At 36.6% G+C, this 12,274-nt stretch overlaps 1 protein-coding gene across 1 annotated transcript in view; it reads right to left on the reverse strand.

Moving 5' to 3' along the window:
- Nucleotides 1-12,274, reverse strand: part of LOC114461930 (inactive tyrosine-protein kinase transmembrane receptor ROR1-like) — a 55,228-nt gene that overhangs the window by 12,956 nt on the left and 29,998 nt on the right. The window contains exons 4-6 of the mRNA XM_028444431.1: nt 5,313-5,440; nt 1,681-1,998; nt 667-912 (exon numbers count right to left, since the gene is read on the reverse strand). Of these exons, the coding sequence (XP_028300232.1) occupies nt 667-912; nt 1,681-1,998; nt 5,313-5,440 (692 nt within the window). The remainder of the gene's footprint in view (nt 1-666; nt 913-1,680; nt 1,999-5,312; nt 5,441-12,274) is intronic.

Consider the following 12,274-nt stretch of genomic DNA (forward strand, 5'->3'; position numbering starts at 1 on the left):
ATTTGAAAAACAGTTGTCTGAATAAATGAAACCTTAACATATAACCCAGACCTTCACCTAAACAAGTGACATTACAGAACTACACTCACACGTGCTGTCTTTTATCAGAGAAAAAAGCCAAAAGTGTCACATTTTTGTTTAAAAATACTTGTTTTAGGAGTCGCTGCTTTTGCTACTTCTCAGAACAGCATGAAAAGCACAGTTAGATTTCTGAGTGCGTACTAACCCAGACCTTCCCCTAAACAAGCCACACTACAGAACTCACTCACACGTGCTGTCCCTTATAAGGGAAAAATCCACAAGTGTCACATTTTGTGCAGCTGTTTCTTAATAAATGTGTCTGTGTGCATCAGCAAATTTAACCCAGAATTATCTTTCTGGTCAAACTTTATTTGAATTAAAATGATTTAGATTTATACCGTATATCGCCGTTTTGACAAAAATATTGATATGAGTTTGGGTCCATATCGCCCAGCCCTAATTAGTGGTATTGTTTCAATTAGTTTCTAATCAGTCCTGAAATTAATTCTTTGTAGAATGTCACAAATATATGTAAATCCTAGCTCGAGCTTTCACTGCTGTACGATACATTTTTCAGTCGGGTCTGATGAACAAACATCCACCCAGTAACCAAACTGGGAATCAATAAATATCCCACTATCTCACCACAGATGGGAATGTCGCAGAGCTCCATGCGCACCGTCTCGTCCAGCGTGAAGCACCAGGGTGCCTCGTGGTTGTTCCCCGGATTGCGACAGTACGAGTGCCCACCGTTGAGCTCCGGGTAGCGAACGGCGAGGTAGGTGTGGCTGTGGGGATACTGGGAGTTCCACGGCTGGCACTGACGCCCCGACTTGGTGACGCTGACGGTTCCTCTGTAGTCTGATCCGCTGCTGTTGTAACACTTGTGATCTAGAGGCAGAAAGAAAGGTGAGGCTTACAAAGTCTGTTTAATTACTTCACACCAAACACTGAGGGGTGGAGTTTAAAATCAGCTGTTCTGTCCAATGTAATGATAAGGGTGTCAGAAAAAAAATATTCAGTGACATATCGGAATATTTCACAGCGTGATTATCATATCGATGCAAGAAATGTCCAAATCGATTTTTTAGATGGGAAAAACAAACATTTAATTGCGCTAACATTTAAGAATCAGAATCTGTTGTAAGAAGTTTAACTCCTTTGAAAAATATAATTTGACAGTTTGATAAACATACCACTTGTTTTTTACATACTGATACATTAATTACAGTGAGTCACCATTTATTTGATCTCACAATTTAAAAAAAATGAAATAAATTGGATTTCATACCATTTTGTACTTGTAAAAGTGAAATATGTAATTGATATCGCAATGTGCATCGTATTGTTTATCATTTCGAACAAATACAATAATACAAAACACATTATTACAATAAATGATTGCTTCCCTCCAGAAAAAACAAAACAATTACATATATTACTACATACACATACTTTTTGCGTTCTAAAGGGAATGGGTGGAAGTATAAATTTATTAGTCCCACCCCTTTTCCAGTCATTGCTGCTATTTTGTCATATCTTTATATGATTTTGATCATAATACGCACTCACGGACCTAAAATTAATTTAGTATTGAGATATATTGTATCGTATCATCAGATTCATGCAATGCACACCCCTAGTAATAAGTACTCTTACTCTTGTTAATGGGCTCGGCCATGGGAATCCCAATCCTCAGACAGTTGGCAGCCTCAGGGCTTTCGAAGGCTGCCAGGTCCTCACAGTTGGGCAGTTTGAGCCTCTTCAGTATGATGGGGTTGGAGCGGGCGATGATGTACTCCGTCTTACACAGGTCGTTCTCCAGGATCTCACATTCATCCTTGCAGAGGTCCCGAGGTTTGTCGCTGCCAGAGCTGCGGTCGCACGTCGGGAAGGCGAAGTGGCAGAGGGACGGGATGGCAAACTGGGAGCAACGGTCGGACAAATGGTTGGACGTCCCAATCATTGTGAAGGCAGCTGCATGGGAACAGAGGAGGACACAACAGTGGTGGTGGATGAGTTTACACGTTGATGTGGGGAATCAAACCTTCAGCTGAATAAATGAAATATGTGAGTTGCCAATCGCAGACCAGTGGTTCTCAACCTTTTCAGCCCGCGATCCCCAAAATATAGGTTCCATAGACCAGGGACCCCCACTGTACCTGACAGGTGGTTGAACACAGACATGAACATTGAAGAACAGTCATGTGGAGACAGAGTCATCTATAAGGGGGAATAAAGGGGAGAGCTTTTTGGGGCTCATCCATAAAATCAGCAAAATGATGGTCCATTGTTATTTATTTATCTGAATAATATCCACTGTTATCCAGGATGTTTAGTATTATTTGCGTCCTCGATTATAGTCATCTTAAAGATGTAAATCCTTGTTTTAATCAGAAATAAAATGGCTTAAAAGTGACCAAAAATGGTGTAATTGGGAAACAGTTTCAAATTAAAGTTGAAATTGACAAAAAAAGTGGTAAAAAGGGTTTATAGTGCAAATATTAGTTTTAAGTGGCAAATAATGGGCATGGCAAATTGTGAATATGGTTAAACTGGCAAAAATAAGCATGAAATATGATGAAAATAGGTTAAAAGTGACAACAATGGGTCAACATATGTGACATTAGGTGGAAAAAATGGTAGAAAGTTTAAAAGTGCTGGAAATGTCTTCAAAGTGGAAAAAATGTGCAGAAAAGACTTTGAAATTTGATGGAGAAGTGGCAGAAATGGGAGTAGTTTAGCAAAAATGAATTGAAAGGAGCAAAAATAAGGCAAGAAAAAGTGATAAATAGGTTAAAATGTGGCAAGTTTAGGGTAACTGCAAAAAAAGGGTAAAATGAGCAAAAATGGGCTTAAATCGTTCAAAAAATGTTCTCCATTTATTGAAGGCATCTGGCGATCCCCACTCAGTGTCTCGTGACCCTAAGGTTGAGAATCTCTGCTGTATGCCAACAGAACCTTCAGGTCTGTGCACGTCTAAAAGAAAACACTATTTCACACACTGACCCATCACAAGTTATTAAGCTTTTATAAATCACTTGTTTCCTTTTATGCTTTTATCTTCTGTTAAAGCACATACTGTATGTCAAACTCATCGTTCAGTGAGAAAAGATTGCGAGGAAAACATTGATCATCAAGTAAATAAGTATCATTTAGTATTCATACTTGGTACTCAACGCTTTGCACCTTTGTTGATTAGAAAAATGACTTTCAAATGCAAAATATGATCCATTCATGTTTACAACTCTACTTCCTTACCTCGTGCTACATTTTTATTGTGTAAAAAGAGATGACTTGGTTTCACTACTGAATAAGTCTATGTTTACAGATGAATAATTAGACAAAACAACTATTTCAGCTAATGGACGGACACACAACAGGACTAACAATGAGTGGAAGCATTGGTAGGACACACATTAATCCTGCACTGTGATTGCAAACAGATGCGTCTCTAACATTAAGGCAGAAGAAGAGCAATGAGAGAATCTGGCTGCAGTTTAAATGTCTCCACTGCAAGAATAAAGTGACTGTGAAATTGGATCTGAACTGTTACATATTGATACTGCGCTTTGAATTTGTGTAATTTAGAGCCATAAAAGATGTCTTTTTAAATGTGAAGCATCATAAATTTAAGGCATCATCTACTGCAGACTTTTTCAACCACTTTGCCGCGGCACACTTGTGTGCCGTGAGAGATCATCAGCTGGGCCGTAGGAAATTATTCTATTTCACCCAATTGGCCTAAGAAACATTGTTGAAAACAAATTAATTGTCTGCAAATATGCCTTTGATTGTTTGTAAACATTGTGACGTTATTTGTTGGGCGGAGCTTAGCCTGGAGGCAAAACCACAATTATCTTCATTTTTTCTGAGCACAAGCATCTGCTGGAATCCTATAAAACTTTAATTTTCCACTAACGTTATTCCTCCTATTCTAGCACACAAACACACAACAAAGCTGTAACATTAATAGCCTCCACAGTCTTTAGCCAGCTGTGTTTCCTGTTTGCCTCTAGCCACATCACGAGACTTTAACTCACTGATTGCCAAAGACGTCTAAAGACATCAATTGTGTTTTTCCGCTAGGGTTGCTAGGAGACAGTGTGACTAAACTCTCCTGTGAATATTGAGCTTGTACAATGATGTAGAGACCAACTGGTGACATGTAGGTGGCAGTATTGCACCTTTGAATGAAAGATCACCCGTAATGGGCAGAGCTCAGAGGGAGAGGAAAGGAGTTTGCAAAACAGAAAATGGCGCTACGAGAGTTGATGCTGAAGCTCACAGCAGTGCACACTCAACCAGAGCATGTGTGGCACGAAGTGGACTATTGAGAGTGTCATGATGGTGAGGGAAAACGATCAAAAAATGGGGCAAGCGTCGAAACTCGACATGTCCGGGATGAGGAGGAAGTTGCGTGTGTGGAGGCAATCGGGGGAGAGACTTGGAGGAAGGCCAAAATACAGTAACAAATCCATTCAACTCTGACCTAGATATTAAAATAATAATAATTTTGCCATCAAAAGCCTGGTCTCAGTGTTGTTTTTGTAGTTTTATAGAAAGAAACTAATGTTGAGGTTTTCCTAAAGCGTAAAAATAAAAAAAATTGCTTCAAAGTCACTGACATGACAAGTTTTTTCAGAAAAAGCCTCTATTCAACTGATGATTATAGAAAAACAAAACAAGAATCTGGTTTCAGATGTCAGATTGTCATAGGACAAAATATTCTGTGGGTCTTGAAAAATCAGTGAAAATCATCTAAAACACCTGGAAATATAGGGTTGGCTGTTCTGAAAATGGCTGGCAGTGAATGAGTTAAGGGGTCTATTAAGCTACCTTAACTTGTGATATTCATAAAAATCTTATATGAATGACTGCAGATTGTTAGTTGCACTTTATTTGAAAAAAGAAATTAAAAAAAAATCGATTTTCGTTTTGTTAATTTGATTCCTATTAAAAACACTGATAAGAATGACTGCCAACTGTTAATTGCACTTTTTTATTAGAAAGACAAAATATGAAAGATAATAAAAGCTTTTGTATATTTGATTCCTATTCAAGACACTTTGACAATAATGACTGTATATTGTTAATATAGGTTGAAAAACACAGATCTACCATAAACCTTTTCCCATCTTAAACATAGTTCCAAGTACATAATTTGTTTGGTATCGATTGGGAAATGGAGCAACTTTAGTAAAAGCTGGTTATGAATCATATTTAATGGGAAAATATTGTAGTTCCTAATACCGTATAGTATTTTAAATAGAGTATCTGGCCTCTCTCACCTGTTATCTGAGTCTCGATCTCTCCCTGCATCTGCAACGAGTCGACGAAGATGCTGCGGTTACCGATGAAGCGAGCGCAGGCGATGCCTCTGTAGGGCTGACAGAATCCTTCCTCATCAAACTCCTCCCTGAAACAACACAACCAAACCAAACACATTTTAAAGAGTGGCCTGCCAGAATGCCTGACCATAATACATCACATTCAGACATTTGTAAAAGGAGAAAAAAAAAGAAAAAAAGACTTCACAGACCTTCAAAACTTTTTAAGATGATATTCAAGAGTGGACACGGGCACCTGGCGACTTGGGGGCCACATGTGGCCCTTAATGAGCTGAGATTTTTGCCATTAGAAACTGAGTTTGAATAGTTGGTATTGGATTTGAAAGTAACAACTTGAAATTGAATTTACTGTTTTGAAACTGAATTAGTAGCTTGAAATTGAATTTTTCCTGTTGAAAAAAATTCATCTTAGTACATTCCAAAAATTATGTATTTCTGTTTCTCAAATTCAGATTCGTTTCACGCAATTCAATTTCACTACAAGGAGACACACTTCCATGCAAAATTCACTAGTCTGAAGTTTTTTCAGGGCTGTATAGATAATAAATGCCTTTAGGTATATATCTATATTCACACCCTCAATGAGCCGTAAATGAGTTTTTGTCGTGGTAAACAGGAGTTCCATGAATCAGTGATTGATTGCTCAACCGCGCGGACCGGACCTGTGTCTCCGTGTAGTGAAACTGAATTACGTGCAGTGAATCTCAATCTAATTTTTGGAATGGACCAAGTTACATTTTTTCAACAGGAAAAATACAATCAAGTTACTAATTCAGTTTTAAGACAATAAATTAAATTTCAAGTTGTTACTTTCAAATTCAATATCAACTATTCAAATTCAGTTTCTAGTGGCACAAACCTCAGCCCATAGCCCTTGGTCTATTTTAATGCGGCCCCCAAAATAAATGTACAAAATGACAAAAGAAAATACACCAAAAAAAGAAAGAATACATTAAATAATACAAAGAATTACAACATTGCAGGAAAATACATTAAAAGACAAGAAAAACACAGAAAATACTCCAAAAACACACAAAACAACAACAAAAATACACAAAATGACAAGAAAAAAACACAAAAAATGACTTTTCAAACCCACACTACTAATAAACAAGCAAAATGACAACAGAACTACACAAAAATGACTCCAAAAACACAAAATGACAACACAAACACACAATATGACTCCAAAAAAATACACAAAAGTTCAACAGAAATGCACAAAATCCTCATAATGAGCAACACAACAACAAACATACACAGAATGACAGAAAAAACACACTTAAGTACTATAAAAGCTCTATGTTCTTTCCTGTGTTAACGCTAAGAATGGTCATTATTCTAAATGATGACACAAATGTTGATGATAATGTGGATTTTTATGGAAGTTGCCCACCTCTGTTCAACAGTATTATGTTCAGACCTTTAAGGCTTTGTGATGGAATGGCTTTGTAAAACATAATATGAACACAGAGCCACCACTAGAGGGCAGCAGATGTTTGACCACGACACAAAAAACAGCAGTGGTTTGGAACATGTCTGTATGTCATATTAAGGACCTGAGTCACACTCACACAAATAACATTTATCACACATTTGTCCTCTTTTTGCAGACTTTCTCCTGAACATTATTGGTCACATAACTAATGTTTTCACGGCCCAACAATGTTCTACTTGATTTATCTTTTCAAACACAGATTCACTCTGCCATCCTCAGCCTATATGTCTTTTTTTTTCTTCTTCTTTCCATTTCTGCTTTTGATCATTCCTCTTATACACACACACACACACACACACACGCACACACGCACTGGCCACATGCTCCTTACAGGCTACTCACACAGTGTGAGCTCACTGGATCATGTGCTTGAAATTTGTGCCATATGGAGATGTTAATACAGTGTAAAACCATGAAATCTAACACAGAGAAGTACACGATGCCACAGCATATAAGACAGCATTGTTACTGTCTGACTTATGAGATGTAGATCCTCATATATGCTTTGAAACAGACACACTGTTAAATATCTATTATGAAAAACAATTACTTAAACATATAAGGTGCAGGGATGCGGATATATTGTTTTAACAAACTTTATTTACAAAAAAATGGATTTGAAATTAAACAAAAAATTTGGAAACAAAACTATCATTATTACTTGTTTTTTTTATGCTTGTTTTGTTTACAAATAAAAAAATAGTTCTCATTAAACTATACATTTTATTTACGTTTCCTGAAGTTTTAGTTGCTTTTTCAGAATTTTAGTTTTTTTTTGTTGGTCAGTTTTAAACATTAAAAACTAAAAAGACTCATAACTAACATTGTCGGGAAGAGGCCCCACCCACAAGCTTGAAGTTAAAACTCAACCAAAACTTAGAAAACGCAACCAAAACTTCAGGAAACGTAAACAAAATAGACATGATAGTTTCATGATAGTTTTGTTTGCAAATTGTTTTTTTTTTTGTTTGCAAATCTTTTTTTAAATTTCAAATTTATTTTTTGTTTGATTGCATAAAAAAAAAAAAAAAAAAATCTCTCCCTGCAATTGTGTGTAAATCTTTATATCGCCCTAAAAACACACTAAGAAGAAGAGTTTGGCATTCAGACATGAAACTTCCAGGCAGATGATGACACTGTCAACATCACCATTTTCTATAAATATGAGATGGATTGCAAAGCCAGTGGTGGAAGAAGATGATCAATAAAATCAGCCAAATACCTGCGTACATGTGGGTTCCCGCTCTCTGATGAGTGTATAGTGACTGAAGGCTTTGCAGACGTGGACAAACATGCGGGCGGTGCATGAAGGAGCATAAAGCAGTGGTCTGTGTGTCTGAGTCCACTCCACACACATATGGTTACACCACATTTGCCGCTTAATGCGGGTTTTGCTCGGAACATGTCATTTTTAAATAAAAGGAAAAAATAAATAAAATCCATAATGAGTTAATGCTGGGGTCTCGTCTGAAAGGCTTTGCTTCCTTTCAACAGGGGAAAAAACCCACAGAATGTCAAAGTAAATACTAAGGGATTCATTTATTGTCTGTCTTATTACTGATGAGAAAGTGAAAATTTAAAATGCTTTAGCATTAGCCTTACAATAGCATTAACCTAGCAATAGCATTTGCCTAGCATTAGCATTACCTAGCATTAGCATTAATTAACCTAGCAATAGCCGTCAGTGCTAAATATTTTCATGGGCCAGATCCTTTCAACGCGCGTAGACTACGTCACTTCCTTCACTCGCAATCCTTGCAACAGAGCTGCTAGGACGTGATATTTGAATGTAAACCGACCACACAACGTTTCTTAAATATTTTAATAGTACACATTTAAATATGTGACAGTTTTTGTGTTTTGTTAATAAAAAAATACAAAAATGGATAAAAATACAAAACCAAACAGAAAATAAGATAAAAACCAAAATAAATAGGAATTCACTCAAAACATACGTTTCTAATTATTTTTAAATAGCAGGGTTTCAGACGGAGATGCATTACGTGCATGCGTTGGAAGGATCTGAAACAATCAGGCCCGGGTGTAGACGCATTGTGGGCATGCGCTGAAAGGATCCGGCCCGTGAAAGGATTGGGCACTGACAATAGTATTAGCCTAGCATTAGCAATAGCCAAGCAATAGCCTAGCAATAGCATTAAAGAAGCATTAGCATTAGTCTAGCATTGGTATTTGCCTAACAATAGCAATAGCCAAGCATTAACCTCGGAATAACATTAATGAAGCATTAGCCTAGCATTAGCATTTACCTAACATTAGCAATAGCCAAGCATTAGATTAACAATAGCATTAATGAAGCATTAGCATTATCCTAGCATTAACATTTACCGAACATTAGCAGTAGCCAAGCATTAGCATTAACCTAGCATTAACATTTACAGTACCTAACATTAGCAATAGCCAAGCATTAGCCTACAACAGCAATAATGAAGCATTAGCATTAGCCTAGTGTTAGCATTAACCTCGCAATGGTCTGTGCACAGCTGTGTCCACACACAGACATGGTCACACCACATTTGCCGCTTAATGCAGGTTTTGCATGTAATTATGTAATTTTTAAATAAAAAATAAAATAAAAAAACAAGTTCATGCTAGGGTGTCGTCTGAAAGAATTAGCTTCCTTTAAAACCATAGTATGTTAACGTAAAATTAAATATTGTGGGATTAATTGATCGTCTGTTCTGTTACTGAAAGTGGAACACGAGGATGAGGGGATACTCATACAGAAAGAGGACTGGAGTCTATCCAGGAAGCTCAGAGGCCTGTTTGGTTTTGCGTCACTGAGGATGGTAAACGCACGCATTGACAACGACAACGCCACACACAGACAACTAAATGACAAGGGTGAGGAGACCATCCACCACAATGTAGCTGGTAAATTATAACTCTGAAAAACCAACTTAGCTCACCGAGCCCACTGCGTCCCACATTTTTCATTTATTTAAATCCAACAATACGTCTGCAGAATGTCTGTTAAACATTCCTTCATTCGTGTCCAAATGTGATGAATGATAAAGGACAGACATCATCTTTGGCTTTAAAAGCTTTGCATCTCATTTATTTCTGCTCACTTGTGCGTCTGAAGGCCAAACTATCCTGGGGTGGAAAAGCAAAGTGTGGTGGTTGCTATATATGTGTAAACAGTTGTTTTATTCTGCACAGCAACACCACAGCAGACTGTCTGTGATGTTTCATAACAGCTCAGTGACAAAGGAAATGTAACCAAGCTGTTACACTGTACCAGGGAAGGGGTTAATTACATTTCTCAATTACAATTACATCTTCAATTATGCATGTTCAATTACAACTCAATTATGAATACGATGACATTTTTTATTATTATTTTCCCCTCAAGGTCAATTACAATTACATTCTCAATTACTAAAGTTCAATTTCATTAATACAGGGGAAAAAGGGCTTTGTCTTTTTTTTGTATTTGTGGTTTTTATGTTTAGTCAGTTTTTAGTCATTTTGTGTGTTTTTGTGTTCTTTGTGTGTTTTTGTTGTTTTTGTGTTCTTTGTGTGTTTTTGTTGTTTTTGTGTTCTTTGTGTGTTTTTGTTGTTTTTGTGTTCTTTGTGTATTTTTATGTCACTTTATGCATTTTTGTTGTCGATTTGGGCATTTTTGGGGTCACTTTCTGTATCTATGTTGTTGTTTTCTGTATTTTTCCTGTCATTTTGTGTAATTTTGTAAACAGTTTGTGTGTCTTTGGAACTATTCAGTAATGTAATGTGTTTTCTTTGTGGTTGTCGTGTCTGTCTTTGTTGTCAATTTTATGTTTTACGAGTCATTTTCTGTAGTTTTTGTGTGTTTTTGTGTACTTCTTGAATTACAATTTTTGAGTACTTTTCTTTGGGGATCGCAAAAGATTAGACCGAGGGCCGCCAGTTGGCCATGTCTGGTGTAGCGTGTGAGAGTCTCTCTCTGATAGAAAAGCCCAAATGGTCACCAGAGGCTGAAGCTACCTGAGATCCAGGACAACCAGTGGCCCGTAACGGCACTGGGAATGAACAGCCCAGCGAGGGCAACCGAGCAGCAGCTTTAGGGAACAAAGGAGAAAGATCCTCAAATTACTGCTGTTCACCGACCACAACAATACAGGCTTCTGTCAGAAAGGAGTTGGAGAAAGAAGAAGAAAAGGGGTTCACTTTAATTTGATAACCATCTTGTTTGTTAAAAGGCCAGAGGAAGGAACACTTTTTTTGATGTTGATATTTAATGTCTACCACATCTCTTGGTTGTGAAATATTTAGTGGAAAGTGTTACATGTTAAATGATGTGGAGCTGTTTATTAAAGGCAAAAACAATGAGTTCATTTGATAGGTTTTCTGATTAATGGAAAAGCATTTACGCTAATTTCATTTGACCATTTATTTAAAGAAACAACATTAATCAACTGAATACTTGACATTTACAATTTTTTTTTTAATCTTGAAAATGAGAGGTTCTCCTTTTATCTCTAAGGAAAGTATTTGGCTATAAACCTATTAGGTAGGGATGTAACAATTCACTCAACTCCCGATACGATTCGATTCACGATACTGGGTTTACGATACATTTTTCTCAAAATTTATTTTACAAAATGGGAATGTAGACAAATATTCCTTTATTTTTTTTTAGGGAAAATCCCTTGATAAACTATTAAAAACAATGCAATTTAACTAAAAATAAATCTTGAATGAAATAAATAAAGGAATAATATAAATGAAGAAGAAGCCTATTAATTTAAATTCTGATTCTATAGTAAATAATGCAAAACTGCATAATAGTTCCTTTACTTTTTAAAAGTGCAACTGAAAATTTATTTTGTGCCTTAACAATTGGACTTTAAAAAAAAAAAAAGTCTGCATTGTATTTACATCAGATATTTGTTTGGACCAGCAGAAGGCGCTGGTAACCCAATGGTTGGTTGGCATGCAGATATCTAGCAGTGAAGAAGAGATGCTATGCTAGCAGACAGAGCTTATAGAAAAACGTGACTTTTACAGATATTCACGTAATATTACAGAAATTCTTTCGGTGCTAAAGGGGTAAGGAATCATTTATGAACATGTTTAAGAGTAGAAGGCGGCCAGACAGAAAGTAGTAGCAGATTCCGCCCGCCCCCTACACTTTTAGACGAGAAGGATAAATATATAGCGCCCTCTGCTGTTTAAAAAAAGTACTGTGAATCAATTTTCAGAGCATCGATGTTAACAGTGATACCTATGAATCAATTTTTAACTGCCTTACGATTAATTGTTAGATCCCTACTATTAGGTGAATTGTACTTCTTATCAACTGTATCATAATGTTATCATTGTATTTGTATTAGCATTTATTATGCATTTGAAGATCTGGTAACAAATGTGTTTGCAACTGCTGTGGTAAAGTGAGACAAACTAG

The sequence above is a fragment of the Gouania willdenowi genome, chromosome 4 (assembly GCF_900634775.1).
Source record: "Gouania willdenowi chromosome 4, fGouWil2.1, whole genome shotgun sequence".
In the NCBI taxonomy this organism is placed as follows: Eukaryota; Metazoa; Chordata; class Actinopteri; order Blenniiformes; family Gobiesocidae; genus Gouania; species Gouania willdenowi.